General features: G+C 42.5%; 1 protein-coding gene across 4 annotated transcripts in view; it reads left to right on the plus strand.

Annotated features, from left to right (window-relative positions):
- The window catches only part of KIF26B (kinesin family member 26B), a 433,122-nt gene that overhangs the window by 325,534 nt on the left and 83,117 nt on the right, over positions 1-24,471 (plus strand). For all 4 annotated transcript variants that reach the window (XR_012902838.1, XM_075924899.1, XM_075924901.1 and 1 more), the window contains 4 exons: positions 10,885-11,091; positions 12,507-12,600; positions 14,867-15,129; positions 21,731-21,914. Coding sequence is in view for 3 of the 4 variants with exons in the window: in XM_075924899.1 (XP_075781014.1) it covers positions 10,885-11,091; positions 12,507-12,600; positions 14,867-15,129; positions 21,731-21,914 (748 nt within the window). In the remaining variant the exon portion in view is untranslated. The remainder of the gene's footprint in view (positions 1-10,884; positions 11,092-12,506; positions 12,601-14,866; positions 15,130-21,730; positions 21,915-24,471) is intronic.

A 24,471-nucleotide genomic window follows, 5' to 3' on the forward strand; every position in this document is an offset into this window, starting at 1 on the left:
ATACCCACAGACTTGCTGTCTCCTGAATCTCAGCTGGGGATGATTTTTAAAAAAAGAGAACTACAAGAAAGGGAAACAGACTCCCTTCCCCCAAAGATCTTTCCCTTCATTTCCACTGACTGCATTGACCACGATTGAAGGACAAAGGAAGCATCATTGGATGGGGGAGGGATCCTGGCAGAGAGGAATTCAGCCAATGAGACTGCTGGAATGTGTGGCGATTTAGAGTTTTGCTTTGAATTCATTTAGCTTGCCAAGTCAGGAGTTAGTTGTGTTTTACCTTGTATTTCTTTGTAGCCGATTCTGACTTTATGCCCTGAGCCTGGATCTAGACAAGCCTGGGGCCACAGGTTCCCCACCCCTGCTGTAGAGCAGCACCAGCAAAGCAGTGTGAAAGTTTACCTCATGCTGGGAAAACTGAGATGAATGATCTGTGAAACAGTGCAGATTGTACTCTAGGTAAAGTCACAAAGTGGTTCTGCCTTAGCACGCGGTGTGGACTAGATGGCATCTCAAGGTTCTTTCCAGATCTACAGTTGTAAAATTGTATGATTTATTGCTGAAAGCACAAATCATCTTTACTGCTCCTTGTTGGGTTTGCCAGTTGTTCAACTCTGAAGAAACGGAAGGGGTGTCTGGAAGAGAAGGAAACCTAGGACCATAATGGAATGTATTCTGTTGTTTGTGACACTTCTGCTCACACATCCATGCTTTAAAGTGGTTCTGGACTGAGGGCCATGTTTTCTGGAGCACACCACTTATTTTATCTTCCAGCATGCAACTTTTTTACCATAACTTTTCCCCATTTTCATAACTTTTCATTTCCTGTTGTGTGTGTGTGCTGAGATTAACCCCATGGGATTGAGTTTTCTCTCCCATAACTGGTGAAAATCAGGAGTTATTCTAATTTAGCGGAAGCGTCCTGGTGAGTTTTTTTCAGAACAGAGGCAGCAGGCCTACTTCTCCCTTTATTTTATTCTGGTGTGACTCAAGTGGGGTGGCAGGTGAGAAAGCCAGATGAATCGGGCCTCTTTTGTGTAACATGTGTAGCACCAGATTGGTGCTGTACAAATAAGAACGATATATGTTAGTTTGCTGCCGAGTTGCCATAACATTTTTCATCTTCAGTTTCTTGTGCCTTTTGACAGGTGATTAAACAATGGTTTAATTTACAACTCCCATGTTCAGAGGTGAGAAAATTGGATCAGTCTTCAGCAGAAATGGGGAAACTGCAAAGGAACCATTTGTGAGTCCACAATCTTGGGTGCAGCCAGGGACCAGTTTGTCTCCCTGTATAGTTGAGAGCAGCTTCAGGACTGCTCCTAAGCCATGGGACCATCTGCCACTTGGGGATTGCAGGGTGACAGGAGCTTTGGTCTTGCCCTTCCCCATGCATATGCTTCTGGCCTGGACTAGTGCTGGAGGCTGGCCTAGCCACCTTTATGTCATTGAGCAGTTTTCCCTGTGTTGAGGGATATCCTTAGAGCAGGGGTGGACGATAATTTTCACAGGGGGGCCACTTAATGAATTTTGGCACATGGTCATGGGTCAGCTCCACCCCCAGAAGGGGTATGGCCTGGGGCGGGGTTGGGGACTAGACTCCTCCCAGCGTTGTCTAGGACTGGAGACTTTGAATTAAAATCACAGCAAAGGTCTCGTGGCTCTAGGCCCTGCCGCTACTGTGTTGCCTGGCAGCTACCCATAGTTGCTGTGCTTTTAAAGGGCTCATAGCTTCGGCTCCTGCCAGGGTAGCACTACAACCAAGAGCCAGGAGCCATATTAATAGGATCCCTGCTGCCTTGAGTCACTGTTGAAATTGGGTGGAATGGGCAGCAGGATATAATTAGAAAGCGGCCAGATGCAATCTGCAGGCCAGATCAAAGTGTTAGGTGGGACGGATGCAGTCCCTGGGCCGCGTATTGCCCAGTCCTGCCTTAGAGCCTGCTATATAGCCCCCTTTTGCTGGCTATAATAGAGTGCACGATTTAGCCCAATAGATGTAAGTGGCAAAAGAGTATAACTTGCACAGATCTGGCAATTAGAGGGTATGCAAAATTCAGCATGTTCATGAGAAGAAGCCGTTCCCATCAGGTACTACGAGAAGCTGAACTCCTGTCCAATGCAAACTGCTCCCTAGAGAGTAATGGCTAGTGAAGGTGTGAATTAAACTAGCTCTGTGCTTTTTATCTTGCATCTTCCTCTTAGCTGCTTATCTTGCTCCATCAGCTCTCTCGGTCTCTTGGAGTATGAGTTACAAACCCACTGGATCCCACATTAATGTTAGTAGCAGAGCACTGCTGAGCCTCTTATGCACAATGGCCTGATTCTCTTCTCACTCACACTAATGTAAATCAGCAGCAGCTCCACTGAAGCCAGCAGGATTAACTCCTGATGAAAATGGCATGAGAGGAGAATCGGGCCCAATTAAATTTTCTGACCAATTTACACCTGTCATAACTTATCCCAGGCTTTTGTCACTGCTGATGTTGGCCTAGAGATTTCCACTGAAGTTGCCTCCACTTACTGCAGGCTGCATTTGGTTGAATTTGGTCCGATCTTTTTATCTTGACCATCTAGATTTCATTTTAGCTTTAATAGTTATGTCTTTCTTCTGAGCTGGAAGAAGAGGATGTGAGGCGCCTTTTAAATGGTGCAACTTACAAAAATGCTTCCAGATCATCTGGACAATGTGGGAAAGCTTTTGGTTTTACATCCATCATGTGAAAAAAGATACGTGCATAAGCAATGAGAAATGATAGATTTTATTGTGCTGTAATGTTTTGTGGCTTGCTACAGCAAAATACGTCTGCTGCCATTATTTACAGCAGTAACAGTGAGAAATTACAAAGCCCACTCTTCATTAACCTCCAATAAGGCTGTTCCTGCAGCCAGTGATTGCCATTACATTGATGGAGTGCTAATATTGCTCAATAGCCCTGCTCTCCTTGTCTCTCCACTGAAGGCATCGCAATCCCTGCCTCCCCTCTCTCTACAGTGTCCGTCCGACAGAAGGTGCTGAAATGATTGATGAGTAAAGCAGCTCGTAAAGACAAGCACACTGCCCAAAGCAACAGCTGTCTAGCCCTATCCACTGGATAATTAGATAAATGAGCCTCAAACTAAATCTTACAGTCAAGGGTAGGAGGAAGTGATAATATCCCCAGTGTTGAAGCAGATCTCTGAAGACTTGTGTTCCCTTATTCCAGCCTCCATTTCTGCTTATTACTGTTTTATACAGTTTACCTACCCCATGTTCCATTCTACACTGCCAGAAATCTACTAGCCCCTTGCAGGCATTTGGGAGAGGGACATATCACTGGATTAGGTTTGCTTTTTTAAAAAAAATTCCCATGTGGACCTGACTGTTGTAGTTTTCATCACCCACAAAAGCTTTGTCTTTCCGTGTAGATTGAGAACATAACAAAAGGGCCATTGTGGGTCACCACATGGATTTACCAAATGGATTTTCCAGAGGAAAAAACCTGCAGTTAAGCAATTCTCTCCTCTTGGTTCAAGATCAATAGGTTTTTGGGGGCACAGTGTGAAAGCTAGGAAGTGAGACAGCATGGTTCTGTCATCCTTAATTACAATAGAGACTGTTAACAAGTCTGTATTTACTTACAGCTACTGTACAGTAGTATAGAAATACCAAAATAATTTCCCTAGTCATAAAATAACCATGCTATGACTGGAATTATTGAATGGGAACTATGGATAAATGGTGACTTTCTCATGCTGGTGACCCGTGTACATAAATACCTCTATAAAATTGTTACAGTTTAAAAGAAGGCCTTGTAATGAAAGCCTAAGCAATAGAGACTTGATTCTGCTTTCTCTTATCTTGCTGTAGATCAAGAGTAACATCACAGAAGCCAATAACACTGAGTGCAGAACTGATACAAGAGCAAAATAAAGGCCTATAGGCTGGACCCCAAGCTTCTTGAAATCAGTGATAGGTCTCCCACTAAATTTGGTGGGCTTGGATCAAGCCCTGTATGGCACAGTGGAGATCAATCGGTGTGGTCTTTAAGTTTGCAAGCGCTGCTGAGGCTGTCCCTGGAGGCAAGACTTATGTTTTGGAAAAGAAAATTCATGATTCAGAAAAAGTGGGCCACATTCTGAATTCATTCAAGCCCATGTAAATCCAGAGTAAGAATATTGAGTTAATCTGGATTGACATGGGTATGAGACCAACATTTGAGTTTGTTTTATCAGTAGTGTGTATTCCAAGAGCATGCTCTTGTGTCTGGCCTTTTTTTCTGTTGCATGGAAACAATCAGAGGTGTTGACACTGCCAAACACCTGAACAATTATTGGGACTCAAAGAAGAACTTCAGCAGCCAGTCTGAGTGATCCTGTAAATTACAAGTGGTGTATCTTAAACCCTTTAATTACAGGGGATTAACAGGGAGGTGTAGCAGTGGACTAAGGGAATAATGATACACATGAAGTGAAGCATAAAAACCCAATTTCCTGCTTTTAAGGAGAAAAATCTCAATTTATGGTTTATTTAAATTGCAAGGCAGAGAAAAAAGTATTAGAGTTCTTAAACCCCACTGTTCAGCTGGCTTCAAATGAACTGCACTATATTCTCTCTTACCCAGAGCAGCAGCTGTGTTCCGCAACCTGAAATTGAACTGAAAGTCTTTTAAGACCATTCGGTTCCTGGAGCTATCCCCATAGCTGAATGAATTACTGTTCTACCTTCTTTCATACCACCTCCCTGGTGTAGTATATTGCATAGTCCCTCACTGGCTTTAAACCATCACTCCTACCTGTTCATAAATTGCATGTGAAATTGTGAAATGGGAGTTCAATGGGCTATGTGACTCCATCAGTTCTGCCTGTAGGTCGATTTGATTTACTATTGTCATAACCAGAGTTTGGGAATTTACTTGTGTAACAATTAAGCTACATAGATAATAAATAGAATATGTAATGATAATTTGCATTTCAATAGCACCTTCCATCTGAGAATCCTTAAAACACTTGACCAATATGATTGAATGTAGTCATACAGCTTGCCTGTGAGAGGTAATAATTTTACCCATTTTACAGTTGGGAAATGAAGGCAAGATCAAGAGCCTCTTTCTTGTGTATGGTCACACTACATGTTTTTGGCAAATCTGGCAATAGAGCCCATATCTCGCTCATTTATGCCTTAACTACTGCCCATTTGTTCCAAATATGCCTATCCCTCTGACCTGGATGTGATGAAATGGTTTACTGTGCTTAGCAAATGGTACCAGGATTACATTTGTGGTTCTAAGTATTAGTATTCCCATTTTGTTGACCACCTCTACTGTATCTTACACCTTTTTTTCTATTTATTCTTTTTCATCTATACCCAAATGGCAGCTCTCTTAGACTGTAAATTATACTTATTTTTCACATCTAGGGCTTGATTCTTTTTCCAATTTAATTGATGTAAAGTGGGAGTAACTCAGTTGAAGTCAGTGGAGTTACAATGGGATGAAACTGGTGTAATTGAGAGGAGAGTCAGGCTCCTACAAAATGCTAAATCAGTTGTAATACTTTGTTACTACCTTCACTCACTTTTCACCTCCGTTATACACCCAGTGTGTAATTCACAGCGCTGTTTTTGTTCACATTCATTTTGTCCCCAAGATTTCAAAGACAGTTGCATCTCATTTTCCTGGTTTAGATCTGTCCCATAATGCATTCATGTTTAGTAAAAACCTGCCTGTGTTTTATTAGTCTTATTTCAGAAAAGACAGTGCTTTAAAATAGACGAGTAAAACCTCAATCTCCAAAAGAGTCATTCCAACTTGGTATCTGAGATTGAGGTGTCTCCTTAAAATATCTGCTAAAAGCCACACTTTCTAAGTGACATTGTAGATTAATGATTAAAGGGACAGCTCCCATGTTTAATAATTAAAGGATATTTCATTTTGGAAACAATATAAATATTACATATCCATACTATGTGTAATATTTGGAAGAAAACTGTTTAAATGCATATGGAAAATAATGACCTGACGTTAAGACTTTTTCATAGTTTTAGACAATTTTTTAATACCTCCCATTTGCAATTTCATCATACAAGAAAGGTTAGCTAAGACATTTTGGATCTAATTAGCTCTTACCGCAATTTTACCCTTAGGGTATCTCCAGTAGACATTAGTGGAACTGCTTCTGATTTCTAGTTATTTGAGTGAGATCAGAATCGGCCAGTCATTGCATCTGATTTATAATGGGCATCTACTAAGTTAACAATGGCATAAGACAAGTCCAGTAATTTGCCTAACGTCATTATGCTGTCATGAGTGTCTCTTTTAACTGACATTACAGTTCAGAATGCACTGGCCAACATCATAATTCTTCATTCTGACCAATACGAAATTCTCAATCTCTTCTTCAAAACAAATAAATGAAAGACCAACTCTCTGGAAATACCAATGTACATTCCAACCTAGTGTTGCCATCTCATCTCTCTGATACACAGAGAAAGCTCACATATACCAAAAAAACAGGAATTAGTAGGCAAACAATGTATGTTAGAAACTTTTTCTCTGGGGACATCCCTGATGAACTAGTGATAGCAGTTTGTTCAGCATATTTGCACCTTAGGCCATGTCTACACTAGTAAACTATTTCAAAATTACTAAATTCAATTTAACGCACGAATTAACAAATTTGAACTAGTGTCCATGCGCATTCGAAATAGTGTTGAACTAGAGGGAAGCTCCATTAATGTGGATGCTCTACCTCAAACTTAGAGCTCCAGGAAGCACTGGGGAGTAATAGTTCGAATTCCTGTGGAGAGTAGTTATTTTGAAATAACAGCACCAGAGCGTCCACACACACTATTTCAAAATAACTATTTCAGAATTAGCATTACTCCTGATGAAAAGCAGGAGTACAGATTTTGAATTAAGAGACCCATTATTTCAAAATAATGGGCTTGGTAGTGTGGACACTATGCTTATAAATTCAGCCTTAGGGGGGTTATTTCAAAATAAAGTCCTAGTGTAGACGAGGGCTTATGGTAGTAAATTTTATAATTTCCTCTATGCTGGCTTTCTACTCCAGTATGAGAGAGACCTGGTTCTGAAACCTCTGCCATCCTACATGTGGATACATCTATTGGAGAACAGAACAGTCAATTATGTTGATTAAGCAATGAGAAGGTTTAAACCAGTAACTCCGCTGCAGCTAAGGAAGTTACACTGATGTAAAATTCAGATTAGAATTAAGCATGTTAAATTGCAGTTATCTGGCTAATCGTGTGGTTGATACAGTTTGTGTTGACTACACAATTAGTCGATAAGAATTGCTCTCCAAAGCCACAGCAGGGGTAGCTCCAGGAGCAGGGTAGAGCCAGGACTGAACAGTCCCAGCTCGTGCTGGGTCTGGGAGCTACCCGCACTGCAGCTCTGCATTTTAAATGTAGTAAGAGCTGCTGGGCTCTTACTACATTTAAAATGCAGAGGCGCAGCATCTCAGACCAGCATGAGCTGGAACTGCACAGTCCCAGCTTGCACTGAGTCCAGAAGTCCCTGTTCGCAGTGGCCTGCCCTGTCTGCCGCGAACTGGGGCTGCTCTGGCCCCAACCCCTGTACATGGCGGCCAGGGCTGGACGTGGCCAAGAGCTGCTGCCGGAGCAGCTCCTTGGCAGCAGCAGCCACTGTCTTTGGGGGGGCCCAGCTCCCCACTGGAACACCCACGCACAGGATCTCCTGCTTGAGCAGCCTCAGCCCATGGTGAACCTCGGCCTGCTGTGCACAGAGGCTGCTTCACAGCAGCCTTCCCAGTCCCCTCCCTGCCCTCCCGATAGAGGCAGCAAGGGGGGAAAGGAGTGAGTAGTCGATACTCCAGTCGACTACTCGCTATCATCCCTAATTAGAATCAGTCCTGGGGTGTTTTCAATCAGTTCTGCTCCATGCATGAAGTGATCAGGAGTTTGCAGGATATGGGTTCGTTGCACACAACACAGCACATGTACTGTCAGGAAAAAATAGATTTTAAAAGTGTATCAGGCAGTCTATTTTTATTTAAAGTGTTTTATTAATTGGATTTCCAGCAGATCAGTTAAATGTTCCAAATGTTGGCGTGTGTTTAAGATAGGATGCTACAGAGAAAGCAAACGGAGTAAATTGCAATCAGGGAAACAGTTTGGCTACGTCTAGACTGGCATGATTTTCCACAAATGCTTTTAACGGAAAAGTTTTCCGTTAAAAGCATTTGCGGAAAAGAGTGTCTAGATTGGCACGGTCACTTTTCCGCAAAAACACTTTTTGCAGAAAAGCGTCCGTGCCAATCTAGATGCACTTTTCTACAAAAAAGCCCCAATCGCCATTTTCGCGATTGGGGCTTTTTTGCGGAAAACAAATCTGAGCTGTCTACACTGGCCCTTTTGCGCAAAAGCTTTGTGCAAAAGGACTTTTGCCTGAACGGGAGCAGCATAGTATTTCCGCAAGAAGCACTGATTTTTTACATGAGATCGTCAGTGTTCTTGCGGAAATTCAAGCGGCCAGTGTAGGTGCTTTTGCAGAAAAACTTGCCAGTCTAGACACAGCCTTCAAGTTTTATATTTGCTCTTTTTGTTTTCTTGCTCTGTGAGGGACATATTGCTGCATGCCCTCCCTTCCCCGTTGACTTGACTAGTGATCTCTCCCTGAAATGCCTAGAGAATTACATCTGCAATAAATTATATTGAACCAAATTCAGCTCTAGCTCAAGTCGGTGTAATTCCTATTTTCTTCAATGGTAGCTGTGCCTGCCCACAGTGGAGCTGAACAGAATGCCTTTAACAGAATATGGAAAGTGGGAAGGCATAACAAAAAAGGCTTTTTAAATTAGCGATTGGGGAGAAAGGTTAAACAAACAGTGAGGCTGAGTATATGAGAACAGAAACTTCCACACTCCAGCCATGTTTCTCTGCTTTACCTTAATTGGTAGTGCAACACAGAACAGAAAGCCTGTGTACAGGGTCTTAACCAGACTCCCTGTCTAGGGATCAAATTGTTTTCTTACGATAACAGGTTTAAGGCCAAATCATCCCTTGTAGGCATGGGTGTACACAGAAGGGAATGCAAAAATACTGAATAGACTGCATTGATGTCTAGTCATTCCTTTGTCATTCCTTTGTCAATGGAGTTTTAGCAATGATGGATTTGTCCTGGTGAGTTTAACCTCACCAAGCAGCTGATTTAATTTAATCTCTGTTTAGAGGGCTAGTGCCAATGTGAAGGAGGATCACAAGGAGAGCCACTCCCAAAGGGGAAAGGAGAATTTGGGGTTGGGTCCATTTCCTTCTTGTGCATACCAATCACATTCAGATGGTATTTTGTACAAAATTACTCCATATGCTGTGCAGAGTGAAAGAAGCTGCATTTGCCTCAAAAATCTCGAAAATTGGCTTCTCTTGATGCACACATGCCACTTCCATCATGTTAACAGTAGTTTTGCTTCCGCTGTGATGAGGACACCGTTTAATGCACTGCCACTTACCCAAACTTGTGTGTTTGATACAGCTGACATATTTAAGAAACATTTAACCCTAAATTATGTCTGGTTATCATCTTAAAGCCAGTCTGCTTCAGGACAAAACAGCACAGCTGTGACTTGAAAGGAAATACATAGGAGTCAACAACGATGAGGAATATATCCTAAAAGTTAAAAAAGGCATATGCCAAATAACAGTAGAATTACTAAAGGGACCAAAGCTGTTTAGAGTGATCAGTGGTTTTGCTTGTATCTAGAATTATTTCGTTTGGTTAAGGATACTGTATAACAGTGATGGGAAACACAGGCTAGTGAGTGGGCCACATGAGTGGTCCTTCCATCACATCAGTGGGCCACAAGATTGTCATAACCAAGAGGGTCCCTCAGGATAGAGCAGTTTTGCTGATTGCGCTTGCATAGCTAGAATTTGCAAGGTGTGCCGAGAGAGCCATAGCAGCATTTTGATTGGATGCAGGAGTGCACAGCTCTCTATCAATGTTGTGGGCAGTCATCACATACCTCACTTCATGTGATCTTGCTTTACATGTATGTCACACTAGTAAGTCACATGTATGTCACACTGGCAGGGAAAAAAACTATATGGATGGAGACCAGCAAAAACTGGAGACCAGCAAAAACTGCGCATGGGCAACAGTAAACAGAATGTATGGATCACACATCAAACCCTGATGGGCCGTAGGTTGCCCACCACTGCTGTGTAACCTGATTACATCCTCCAAAGATGTATCTTAGTCATAGAAATAGCACCTTGTTATGTGCTCATCGGCTGGGTTGTAAGCTAATGTGTTTTAACACATCCTTTAATACTTATTACATTCCAGGAGATCCTTGGAGATCATTTGAAAAGCTGACCATTAAAACCAGGCTCTTTCACTACTCTTTGATGACACTATGAACTGGGCACTTCATCTCTGCATTTGGCTTAGAAATTAAAAGGTGTAAATTACGGATCTAGCTTTTATGTGCTTGCTTTATGGATCAGCCTTGATAACTTAGCAGCCTAGATTACCTTTTGGTTTGCTTAATTGGTCTACCAGGGTGCAGTTAATTTTCTATTTATTTGAATTGCAAGACCAAAACAGGTGATGTCATACCTTCGTACTGGCATAACAGAGACATTAAAGTACATGGATATGCCTGGTAATTCTTAAATGCACAAATTGGCCATTAAGGCAACAGAGAGAGGGCTCTAGGCCTTATTAATTGTGCACTTTAGGAACCCTGCTTCCTTTACAAACACTAGGATATCCCTTGACCTCAGTGTCCCCACTGGCTTGAGTAAAGTAAGAATGATTTGGCTCAGTGTAATTTGATAGTCTGTTTAGAAAATCCTAAACCCTAGTCTATTCAGTCCTCTAATTAAATCTGTTTTCCTTTCTATGTGTTTGCTGACAGGTGAAAGTCATGGTGCGCATTTGTTCCACCGTTGCCAGGGATACATCTGAGTCCAGCTCTTTTTTGAAGGTTGATCCCCGTAAGAAGCAAATCACTCTGTATGACCCATTGTCCTGCGGAGGCCAGAACACCTTCCAGAAAAGGGGCAACCAGGTTCCCCCCAAGATGTTTGCTTTTGATGCAGTTTTCCCCCAAGATGCCTCTCAGGTAGGCAACATATGACTTGGACTAGCAAGGATCTAAAATGCTTTCCAGGTAGCCCTAGTGTGCCCAAGAGGCAAATTCATCCCTATTGTAATTCCAGAGATTTCACTGGAGCTAGACCAGGGATTAATTCTGTCCATAGATGCCAGCAATATTGTGACAAATACCTTAAATCAAATCTTTGTAATATGATGATGAGCTTTGCTTTAATCTTTTTCTACATGTGCGAGAAATCATATTAGTGATATAAAATGCTGTCTAGCATGCAAACCATCCCCAGATAGCAGTATTTGAGGGTGTCTTTTCAACTATTTTGGGTTAGTGCTTTTGTCGATCATATCAGTGTTGAATGTGAATAATGCAAAGATTGCTAATCCTACATTCTATCCTCAGCTCATTAAGAAACTAAGAAATATTTGTGTGTGCTTTTGCCACCCACTTCACTATAAGACACGTACTTAACCACAGATATATAAATAATTAGTGGTAATATTTATTACTCATTAGAAAACAACAGAGTAACAAATGTCTATAAACTGGGCCAATGGTGAAACAATTGCTGAGGTCTTATCTACAGTAGTAAATTTTCATTAAAATTCCTAGATGTTGTTACTACAAGCTGAGCTCCAGCAGATGGGCATAGTATAAGTGGAATAGATTACCTTAAACAGGGGTCTGGGTTTCTGCCTGTGTTGTTTGTACCTCCTCCGAGAGAATCTGTATGACAAGGTGCTTAAAACACTGCCACGTCTCCAACCATTGCTAACTGATGTAGAGATTCAAACTATGAATGGGAAAATTTTAGAAAATATTTCCTACTGAAGACAAGACAAAAGGGCATGTACCCTATTTGTAGACTCCTCCTCCCCCACCCCACAAACTCATCAATCTATCTGACAGCAGAATTCTAGCTTCCAAAATTCTGTCCATAATTTTCTAAACAATAGGGCTGGTTGAAAAAAATACTATTTTCAACAGAAAAAGGCAAAATAAATTGTATTTTGCATGCAGTTTTACCAAATGATGAGCCTCTTTTCTTCCATTACGAGCATTTTAGCCATCGCTGCTTATTAGGTGAGAAGTCTGTTTAGAATAAAAGAGCCATCTGCCATTTCTCAATCTACATGACTTTTACAAAAGATAATGAAGTTTCAGCACTTCATGCTGAAGCAAATGGACTAGGGGGAATTTAATTCACTCAGAGCCAAGTCCTAATCACCTTACTCATATGAGTAGTTTCATTAACTTCATTGGGGCAACTCACGTACGTAAGGCATGCAAGATTGGGCCCTTAGAGATGATGCCATACTACCAGAGATCAGCAATGACATTTTGGTGCTGTCACAGCCATTAATATTTATGTTTTACTAATTTTATTATTAAATACCTTCATTAATCTCACTTTTTTACCTGTGCAGGCTGAAGTGTGTGCTGGGACTGTGGCTGAGGTGATCCAGTCAGTGGTGAATGGGGCAGACGGCTGCGTGTTCTGTTTTGGCCATGCCAAACTGGGTTGGTGTTGTTACATTGCTTCACACAAACAGCAAATAAGTCTTAAAATGATTTTTATTTTAGATTAAGGAAAACAAAAGTTTCTAAACTGCCTGTGTTCTGTGCACTATTGGAAAATTGGAGCACAGTGGTCATGCATATCTCTTTTCCCTACCTCGTCCTCCGGTCTCATTTGTCCATTTATTCGGTTATTGCACATTGCCTAAGTCCCAGATTGTGAGGTCCCAGCAACCAGGATGCCTTTGTGTTGATTCATCCCCTACTGTGTACAATGGAATTTTGAGCCCTGCCTGTTTTCTGTAGGCACAACTGCAGTAGAAGTAATACAAATAATTAATAATTTGGTGATTAATGAATTATCTCATATAATCGACAACTTCTATGAACATGTTCAGCGTTAGAAATCTATGTAAACATTTCAGTTGTATGGGCTGCTTAAAACTGTCCATATTCCTTCAAGTCTTCAATACTTGTAGTTTAAAATTTAAGGATTGGAACTGGGTGCCTAAATCACATAGTATTTTTTCTATTCCTTGATGGATAACCTATCTATTATAAACCACTTTATTTTTCTGTTTGAAACAATTTTCATGTAATCACTAATTGAATCTCAGGGACTAGTTAAAATTTGCTTCTGTGGCCATTTGCATGATCAAAACTATCAATGCTTACAAAAAGAATGTCATCAAAACAAGATTCTTCTAGGAGACCTTGAAACTCTAATATCATTTTATCTACTGTTAAGCAATATCTAGAGGTATCTGTTGGGAAATGCTAACTCTTTAAAGGCAACAGCTTTACTGCCTTTATTAATTCCTGGAAAATGATCCCAAGCAGTTCTACCACAATAAAAAAATATCAAGGAAACTTCTATTCTTCAGGTAATGAAGAAGTACAGTATGCTGTCAGGCCCTGGTTATCTCAACCAGGTTGTGTTCAATCCAAAATGGAGGCACCTAGAACTGGTGAATATTTGAAGTCTCAGACTGTCATGACTTGCTTAAGGCCAGAGTTTGTGTTTTGTCATCTGAAGAAGTGGGTTGTGCCCACGAAAGCTCATGATACTATCTTTTTTTTCTGTAAGGTGCTACAGGACCACTGATGTTTTTTAAATATTTTTAAGGCCAGACAGTAAGTCAATGGCAGATATAGAATCCATGCTCTGAGTCCAGTGTCCTACCAATTGGCTGATCCTTGCCTCCTAATTTCCATGTTTTTAATTATCTTATCTAGACTGAGATAAACTATAAAACATTAGCTGACACTATGCAGCTGCCTTCTGCAACATTCCTACTTCTACAGACACACAAAGACAGTCTCACAAAGAGTTGTAAAGTCTAAAAGTAAAATTGCTGCACTTATGTTTTTACCATTAGATTCCACTTACGTCCATAATTCATGAAATGAAATAAGTTAAAAACAAAGCCACACAAAATTGTTTCAGTTGTATGCATATCAATATCATTTGTGGGACAGCTATAGAAAGAGCTGTAAATGAGGAAGAATATGAAAACTTGCCTAGATGCAGTAAATGAAGGAATATGGGAAGCAGAGTAAGATAATACTGTATGCATGCTTTCAATTAACAGATGTTTCTAGAGACTGGTTTGTACCAAAATCCTGGTTCTACAGAACTCCCAACTTAGGGAATGTTTTGATCTGGATCAAAACCCCACATCATGGGCCCACCTCTGGACCAGATTATCCATTATACCTAGCTTCTGCTGAGTGTAGCTAAAAGGGGGATACAGAAAAGAAGTGAGCTGCATGATCCCATGCCCAGTTCTATGTCCGTTCCAGCCCGAACATCCTGTAGAACCACCGAGAGGCTGCTGTAATGTATGCTGGCTAGCAACACGCCACCCTCTCCCTGGAGATAATTTCCCAATTTGGGGATTGCTGGAGCACATGATACTCAGCCACTCTCTATCCTGCATGCCCTCTACACTGTTGACTGCAGAGTGCTGTAGGAGCCAGCTATATCCTAGCTAAGGATTTCCAGAATGTTAGGGGATTCTTCATCTAGGAAGATCTGGCTGTTTTTTGGCCCCTTTATGGTGTCAGAATGCTGCAGAGAAATGGATCACAACTCTGACTCTAGCCTAGCAGCTTTAAATGCTGTCATTTGTCCTTTGTTTCTGTCTCTCCATCCTTAGAAAGGAAATTGTTTTCCAGAGCCTTTGCAGAACAGTGTCACCTGACAGAAAGCTCTGGACGTGTGAAGTATAATTTAATTTTCTTTTCTCCCCTCCCTCCTACCTGACAGGAAAGTCGTACACCATGATTGGAAAGGATGATTCCATGCAGAACCTTGGCATAATCCCCTGTGCCATCTCCTGGCTCTTCAAGCTGATTAATGAACGGAAAGAAAAGACAGGCGCCCGTTTCTCAGTCCGGATCTCCGCAGTGGAAGTGTGGGGAAAAGAAGAAAATCTGAGGGACTTACTGTCAGAAGTAGCGACAGGCAGCCTGCAGGATGGTCAGTCCCCGGGTGTCTACCTTTGTGAGGATCCAATCTGTGGCATGCAGGTGAATTTAAAGTTTTATTTTAAGTGGAAACTAATCTCTATCAATGTGATATTTAGGCTTGAAAGGATTGGATTTTCATCAGTAAATGCTGGCAAACATCAATTGCTGCATATCCACACACAGTGATAAAAAATATTTCCATTGATGATAACTGAAATTTCCAGGCAAAGCAAGAAAAATGCTTCTCAAGAACCTGTTTGAGTTTGATTTAAGGATATTTACTTGTATATTTTGATGTGTCAGCTCTGCTGGCAATTTTTGTGTTAACCGTTATAAAGCTTTAACGTTTTGATTCCCAGAATCTGTCATTAAATAACTATTGCCTGCTCCCTCCCTAATTTCCTGCAACTGTATAAAAAAATGTAAATTTATAAAAATTAAAAAATGCTTTAAAATAAACATTGATATCACTCATCAAAATTACACCCAAAATTAAATGAAATTCTTCCAAGCATAGTGAGCCACTGAGGTGGTAGAACTAAAATTCAAGACCTAGGCAAAGCATAAACTTTTAGACTTGCGTGTGTTTACTTTGAAACATACAAGCACTTTATGACTTGCAGCTGTGAGGCCATCTGCTTTCCTGGCCTCAGTATTTGTACCTCCAGTGTAACTGATGATGAGCAGGGGTTGGTGTTTGCAATAAAATTTGAAAACCTTGAGAGCAAACAAAATGATTCCCCCGCTCCTCCCTCCTCCCCCAAAAATGAGAAGATGACTTGTGATCTCTCTTGTAGAACAATAAGCTAAAATATTTACACTATTGCACAAATAGCTGGAGGCCATTTAGATGGCTGTTTATCTCTCTATAAATTACATTATTCATAGAGTTGCTATTAACAATGTTGTAGGAAATATTAATAGTTACCTATTAATTCTGGCCAAGAAATAAATGCCAAAGTGGGACAAGCCAAGAATAACTCCAACTCTCTTCAGGCTAAGAGGAGTCATTAGGAACACCTAAGTGGCTCATATTACTTTCAGGACAACCACTAGAAAGCCAATGACTTTTTAATGTATTTAATTGGTACAAAAATACCCACTCTTTCCTTTTACTGTATATACAGCAACAGGCCTTGTTCCCGCGTGAGCTGACAATTTGTGGGGAAATCTACAGAGACAAGGCACAATGACAGTCTCTAAACTCTGAGCACCATAGCAGCTACTTTCTTCTAGCAGCCTCAGGGTAACAATCACTCCAGAGTTTGGGGATGGTGGAAGCAGGTCCACAGGATTATACACAATGTGGTCAACCTCAGCTCTCAAAGTGCAGTATGTAGAAAACAAGGGCCTCACCGTTTCACAGCGACACACAACACAACTCAATTAAAGTTTGATATATTCAGAGGAAAAGAAGGTAAAGTGTTCTCTTAATATCTGTACAAAATCAGTAACACGATTCCTAGATGTCACATTATTCTTAATCAGACTTTAGTGTATTTGGTTTTGAGCATTATCTTGTTGCTCACAAGGTGAGGTGGCTTTAGTATGCATCTTACCGCAAACTGTGCTCTGCATCAGCTGAGGAAATATGCTTTAGTAGGAAAGCAAGTAGATTACTACGACTTCATTAGGCAGTGCATTGCCTTCTAATGATGTTATTTATTCTTTTTTGGGCTCCTTCTCTTTTAAGAGGGAAACTTACTCTGGGGTTGCACTCATAGTAACTAAAAAGAAAACTTTTAAGTGTATTTAAACCTCTCAGACAAACAGAACTCCACTGTGGACAAGTTCTGTGCATTACCAGCCCCAATGCCATCATCAGGGTACGTATAGTTATTAAAAGATTAAGATGGCATGGATTAAAAACTGGCTAACTTATAGATTTTAAAACCCCCATAATTGTTAATGGGGAATCGTAATTTAGAGAGTGTGTTTCCAGTGGGGTCATGCAGGGTTGGTTCTTAGCCCAAAGCTTTGTAATATTTTTATCAATGACCTGGAAGAAAACATAAGATCATCACAGATGAAGCTTACAGAAGACACGCAAATTGGGGGAGTGGTAAACAGCCAGCCCAGCCAAAGTGTTTGCAGGGCCCTAGGCAGCACACTGTCATTGCCTGCACCGTGCAGATGGGCGGCTTCCAACCAGGGCAGTGAGCGAGCAGCTGGGCATGCAGGTGAGCAGTTGGGCATGCAGGTGCCAGGCAGCAGGGGGCCCTAATCATGCAGGGCCCAAAGCAACCACGTTGCTCACCTTGCCCTAAGGCTGGGACTGGTAAATAGGGATGTGAATGGGTAACTGGTTACGTGGTAAGCATCACCTTCAGTGGGTGATGCTTACTGGAGAATGGTTAACAGCTACCCAGGAGCAGCCCTGAGGAGTTGCTGTGCAGACTGGAAATTGGCAGTCTTGCACAGGGGCGGGGAGCTGAAAGTGGAATGCCCCATGGCATAGGGGGCCGCTCCAGCTCAGCCATGGTTGGCAGGGGGCTGTTTCCCTCCCACCTACCCCTCCCCCCCCGTTTAATCAGTTAACTGGTTGAGCTTAATGTTTAACTGTTTAAATGGGATTCTACATCTCTAGTGGGAAATCATAGAACACTAGAACTGGAAGGGACCTCGAGAGGTCGTCAAGTCCAGTTCCTTGCCCTCGTGGCAGGAAAAAGCATGGTCTATATTGGGGTGAGCAAAAGGGCCTCTGCGGGCTGGATCTGGCCCACCAAGTGGGTTGGGCCAGTCTGCAGAGGCCCTGTCGCTTCCCCACTCCTAGGCCAATCGGTCTGGGGGCAGGGAAGCACGCGAAGCTTCCTCCCGCCCTGTGAGCAGCACACAGCGCTTTGAAGCGCCACACACTGCTCACACAGCCTGAGGAGACACCACGTGCTCCCCCGCCCCAAACCCTAGTTGGTCTGGGGGCAGGAGGAGTGTGCGAAGTTTCCTCCGCCCTCTCCCCCGCTCTGCGAGGCGCGAACGGCACTTCAAAGTGCCATACACTCACGCAGGGCGGGAGCAGGCTGAGGGAAGCTTCACACAGCTCCCCCGCCCCCAGGCCAATCAGGGCTTGGGAGCAGGGGAGCACGTGGTGTCTCCTCAGGCTGTGTGAGCAGTGTGTGGCGCTTCAAAGCGCTGTGTGCTGCTCACAGGGTGGGAGGAAGCTTCGTGCGCTCCCCTGCCCCCAGGGCAATCAGCCTGGGAGTGGGGAATTGTGTAAAGCTTCTTCCTGCACTGCCAGGGGCTTGGGTGCCTAGTGGAAAGGGGGGGCAAAGGGGCTCCCGCACTCCCAGACCAATTATGGTCTGGGGGTGGGGAAGCCCAGAAACATTCTGGCCCCGCCCCTTCTGGATTAGGCCTTTCCCCTTCCGGGCCAGCCTGGGGCCAAAAATTATTGCCCACCCCGGTCTATATCATCCCTGATACATGTCTATTCTAACCTGTTCGTAAACAATGGAGATTCCACAACCTCCCTAAGCAATTTATTCTAGTATTTAACCACCCTGACAGTTAGGAAGTTTTTCCTAATGTCCAACCTAACCTCCCTTGCTGCAGTTTAATCCCATTGCTTCTTGTCCTAGCCTCAGAGGCCAAGGAAAACAATTTCCCCCCCTCCTCCCCGTGATATCCTTTTAGATACCTGAAAATCTCTATCATGCCTCCCCTCCCCCCCCCCCCGTCTTCTCCTTTCCAAACTAAACAAGCCCAATTCCTTCAGCCTTGCTTCATAGGTCATGTTTTCTAGACCTTTAATCATTCTTGTTGCTCTTCTCTGCACCTTCTCCAATTGCTTCACATCTTTCTTGAAATGCGGTGCCCAGAACTGAACACAATACTCCAACTGAGGCCTAATCAGCGCAGAGTAGAGCGGAAGAATCACTTCTTGTGTCTTGCTTACAACACTCCTGTTAATACATCCCAGAATCATGTTTGCTTTTTTTGCAACAGCGTCACACTGTTGACTCATATTTAGCTTGTGGTCCACTATAACCCCTAGATCCCTTTCCGCAGTACTCCTTCCTAGACAGTCACTTCCCACTCTTGAAGAGAGAACACTGATAGAGATATGGATCACTCTGTAGGTTGTGCACAAGCAAACAATATGTATTTTACTATGGCCAAATGTAAAATTGAACATCTGGGAATGTGGGGGACCCTATCCTGGGAAGCAGTGACTCTTAAAGAGATTTTTGGATCATGGTGGATAATCAGTCGTGACACTGTGGGCAAAAGAGCTAATGTGATCCTTGTATGTATATACAGGAGAATCACAAGTAGGAGCAGAGAAGCTAATTTATCTCTGTATTTGGCACTGGTGTGACAGCTGCTAGAATCCTGTGTCCAGCACTGGTGCCCACTATTCAAGAAGGTTGTTGATTAATTGGAGACAAGAACCATGAAAATGATTCAAGGACAGGAAAACATGACTTATGTTGGCTCTCAAAAGAGCTCAGTCTATTTAGTTTAACAAAGAGAAAGTTGAGGAGTAACTTGATTACAAAAGTCTCTACATGGGAAACAGATTTTTAACAATGGCCTCTTTAGTCTAGCAGAATAAGGTATAATGCAATCCAATGGCTGGAAATTCAGACTTGGAAATAAGGCATACATTTTTAACAGAGAGGGTAATTTACCACTGAAACAATTTAACAAGGGCTATTGTGGAGTCTTCATCTCTGACAGTGGATGTTTTTCTAAAAGCTTATGTGCTAAGGATTATTTGGGGACGTTCTAAAGCCTGTATTACACATGAGGTCAGACTAGATCAGTGTTTCTCAAACTGTAGGTCAGGACCTCAAAGTGGGCCACAACCCTGTATTAATGCAGTTGCCAGGGCTGGCTTAGACTTGCTGGGGCCAAAGCAGCCACCACCCAGAGACAAAGCAGAACCCAAAGGTTTCAGCCCTGGGCATCAGGTCTCAGATTACAGGTGCCACAAGGGAATGAAACCCTTGGCCTTGGGTTTTGGTTCTCTCATTTGCAGGATGAGACTTGGGTGGGCTAATGCTTCAGTCCCCCCTCCTGGGGTTATGAGGAAATTTTTTGTTGTCAGAAGGGGGTCATGGTACAGTGAAGTTTGGGAACCCCTGATTAGATGGTCACAGTAGTCCCTTGAAATCTATGGAGCTATGAATGTCATATTTTAGAATCACATGACACGTCTCCAAGCTATTGTTAGATGACATGAAGCGCGCACACATTCCTCACGTTATCAGGGGTTAATAATACCTGACTGCAAGCTGGCTCTCATTTTGGAGAGAGAAGAGCAGTATACACTCCCAACACTGGAGACTGTGACTGAGGTCCAACAAACGCGATTGTATGGACATGACACATGGTGCTTCATCTAATAGATTGCCTCTGACCAGCGTGTGGGGGAAGACACAACAGCGCTTCCTCTTCTCTGCCTCTCACAAGGGCTGAGCATAGTCCACAGGCATTTGGTTTCCCAGAGTGCAGGGACTGCTCCCTCCTCAGTCCCTGGGACACAAACCATAGCCCTGCGCCCACCTCTGCCCCAGTCAGGAGAGCTGGCCAGGTGCAGAGAAGGGGGCATCCTGGTGAGCTCACTGTGCCTCTCTTTAGGGCAGTACAGCTCAGAATTCTCCCTGGTGTGCTAAGAGCTGGAACCAGTAGTTCCCTGCTGTTGCGAGGCTTTTTAAGCACTATTGCAACAAGAAGTCCAAGTCAGGGCAACCCTGGCAGCCCCTGAATAAGGGGGGCTCAACCCTCCTTTGCTTGGTCCCTTCACGGGTACAGGGATGAATCTACTCGGTGGTTCTAACTTCTCCTCAACGTGATTCTATCGCTGACACTAGCAAGCCTGTCGGTTGTCACAGCGATGGAGCTGCAAAAACAGCACTTCCGTGTGACATCTGAGTTTTCTTTTAAAAAACCAAACTGCATCCACAGAGGAACCTTATGCTCATTAGTGGTCCCTGCTTCCATCTATGTAAGTGAAAAGCATGACGTTTTTCATTGTTTTTTTTAAACATGGGCCACAGCCAATGCAATGCCTCCTCATGTATATTTTTGGGCCTATGTACAGAGAGAGAGAGAAAAGCAATAATGAGGATTTGGGCATGTACAATGTGTTTTAAAAAAAAAAGGCACCATGAATTTATATTTCTGCTCTAGTGTTTCATTTCTCTGTTAAGTCTCAACAAAAGGGGATAACAGAGTAATCCACTTTAGCAGAGCAAACATTGTGGTAATGCCTGTTAACTGACATCTCTGAAATGAATGGCTATAAATTGCAAACACTGGTGGTTAAAAACCAACTGCAAGTCCAAGGTAATGTAATATATGACATGAACATTAGGAAAGTAATGCAACATGGACACTTACATGTATCTTTCCATCCCCCTAGGACTATGTCTAGTTCTTAGATTTTCTTATAACTGCAGCCAAAGATACAGCAATTAGGTACAGCAATATATTCTCAGGCAAAAGCCTGGACATGACAATCTGTCTTCTGAAGCGTCTGGTACTGGCCATGCTCAGTGACAAGATAGTTGATCCACAGGTCTCATCCAGTCTCTCAGACTCACGTGCCTTGTCAGTCCGATTTAGCTGTGCTTAGACTTCCGGGCACCAAGAATGTTACATGCTCGTGCTGAAAGCCGACAGGGCTGCTTTATCTGCTGTCCCCTGGGTTGCCTTGCAGCTTCAAAACCAGAGTGAGCTCCGTGCCCCCACTGCAGAGAAGGCTGCCTTCTTCCTCGATGCAGCTATTGCCTCCCGCCGAAGCAACCAGCGAGACTGTGATGAGGAGGATCACAGGAACTCTCACATGCTCTTCACTCTGCATATCTACCAATACCGAATGGAGAAAAGTGGCAAAGGCGGAAGTAAGTTATTCTGTTTTCTTCTGGTTCCTCTCCACGTGCAGTTATATAAACTACTGTCCCCTTAAAAACAATATGGATCCAGTTGTCTATGGGTGTACATCAGTTGATTAGCATTGCACCTTTGAAAACGGAACTGTGCCAATTCCTGCCAGTGGAGCATTTGGCCCTATACACACAGCCCAAGTCATTGTTACAAGATGTTATTTCTATCTGTTGGCTCTTCAGTTGCGTTTCTGGTGTGAATTAGTGAACAGATCTTCACATCTAAATGAAAAACACCATTAGACCTGGTCTTAATTATCACCCTTACTGGGAGCCTCAGCGCAGGGCTTAAAGATCAAAAGGCTATGGAGACTGAAGGTTCTTCTCACCAGTGGGGGGTAGCCTTTTTGGTTTATGATTGAAGGAGGGGTATGTGTGTGTGTAAATAAGCTGGAATTGTCAATGTCTGTTCTGTAGCACATAAATAACATAATTCAGAATGTAGAGCTGGTGACTTGTGCTCGCTGTCTCTCTCTCTCTAACTGGGTTGGATTTCTGGCTTTGCCATAGACGGCTTTGACCTTGGAAACTTAGCTTAGATCCAGAACCTCAAATATATTTAGGCACCTGGAGTCCTAATTACACAGGGAGTGAGGCATCTCTGGAAATCTGAGCCTAACTTTCTTTTTGCTTCAGTTTTCTATTGTAAAATGAGGACAATAATACTTCTCTCCCCATTGTGTCATTGTATACTGATAAATTCTGTCACGCAAGGACTATTTCTTCTTGTATGTTTCTATAGTGCCTAACACAATAAGGACAAAAATTTTAGGCACCACTGTAAAACAAGTAATGATTAGATTGTAAATTCTTTGATTCAGGGACTACCTCTTGTTATGTTTGTGCAGTGCCTGGCATCAGGAGAACATGCTCTTGTTTGGTAGCAAAGCTCTCATATAAATGGTAAATAAAATAATAATTCTCACTCAGGAAATATTCCCATTGATTTTGATGGACTACAGACTTCTGTCTCTGACCCAGTTTTATTTTTCAGTAAATAAACTGCAGATTTCATTGTATATATATTTAGCACTTCAGAGAGGTTCTGAGAGATTTTACAAAGATACTCCTGTCTGTTGAAAGCATAGGAAAAGCCAGCTACCAAAAAGACAAAAAGTCTTCGAAACTATTGCAGGAGAGAGTCTGCTGCACACATTGTAACAGTCCTCTGTGCAGGAAGAGGCTATGAATGCCGAGACACACGTGGGTGTAGCAACATGCCAGCTGTACGCTTGCTCAGCACTGAACCTGTCCCCAGCACTAGGACCGTTGGATTCTCATAAACGCTCCCCGTACAATGAATACAGGGTTGCTTTACTCAGGGTGCCAGAAACAAACACTGCAGTTTACCTGTGCAAAAATGTAAACACAGCCCCCGCTAGCTCCCAGTCTATCCCCTTGAGGCTGAACAGTACAGGGAACAAAGTGGGGTGTAGTGCCAGGACTACTCATGCTACAATCAACAGTGTGCTGGCCAGAGTCCAGTCCTTTTTGTCTGATCCCTATTGTCTTGTTCTAACTCACTCACTCAACCCTCCCACACTTTTGCAACCTGTTGCTTGGCATCCAGCGCTAAGACTGTCCTGCTTGCCAACAGCAGGCTGCTCCCACTCTGGCTTTGTGCCTTTCAGTCCTTTCTCCCAAGCTGTCCATATGTCTCTGTGCAGCCAGCTCCTGGCCACTGCCTCAGCATACTGCTGTTGCTCCTACCCAACCTCCAGCTCCCTCCTGAGCCCAGGTCCTCTCTGACCTCTACCAGTATTCCATCAAGCACAGGGAAGGGATTCTGAAGCCCTCTGCTTGCTGGATGTTGCACTGGATTCTAGCTCAGTATCCAGTAAGGAGCCAGTGTGTTCATTACGATGTGTTTAGTGAGTGGGACATTTTTGCCAATGTTGCACACAATTCCAAGATATCAAAGAACATTCCCTTCCCTAATCATGGTGAAAAGTCAATCTCAAGTTATCAACAACCAAAAATTGGAGAAAAAAAAATCAGTTCAGGTCTGTTTTAATTGGATAACGTTGAAACTTTTGTTTCAATTTTGACCTTTTTATGTGATTTATTTTTTTTTACTGTAATGTAGATTTTGAAATGAGAAGTAATTTCAAGCTAGAAAAATAATTTTGTCATTTCAAAATTTTGAAACAAAATAGTGTTTTAAAAGATAGTGCAAATAAATTATCAGAAATGACCCTTTTGTGTAAGCATTTTTAGTTTTGTTAAATTGGCATTTTCTGGTCACAAAATTTCATCAAAAAGTTTCTAATAATTTCTAATGTATAGTTCTTGTGGACCTCAGTGGTACTGCAAAGACCATGAATATTTCAGCTTGTGTATTTCTACAAACTATTTTAGATAGGAAGCAGACTGGAATCTAAAATGTCCAAAGAGTGGGCAACATTGCCATGTTTATGCCTGAAGTTTGAATTAAGTGTATTCAGATATACTGTTCTGAAAATGTAAGCGCTGTAAGAGTCAGAGGGTTGCTTAAAATGGAAGTGGAGATTGCATG

This window comes from Pelodiscus sinensis, chromosome 3 (assembly GCF_049634645.1).
Source record: "Pelodiscus sinensis isolate JC-2024 chromosome 3, ASM4963464v1, whole genome shotgun sequence".
In the NCBI taxonomy this organism is placed as follows: domain Eukaryota; kingdom Metazoa; phylum Chordata; order Testudines; family Trionychidae; genus Pelodiscus; species Pelodiscus sinensis.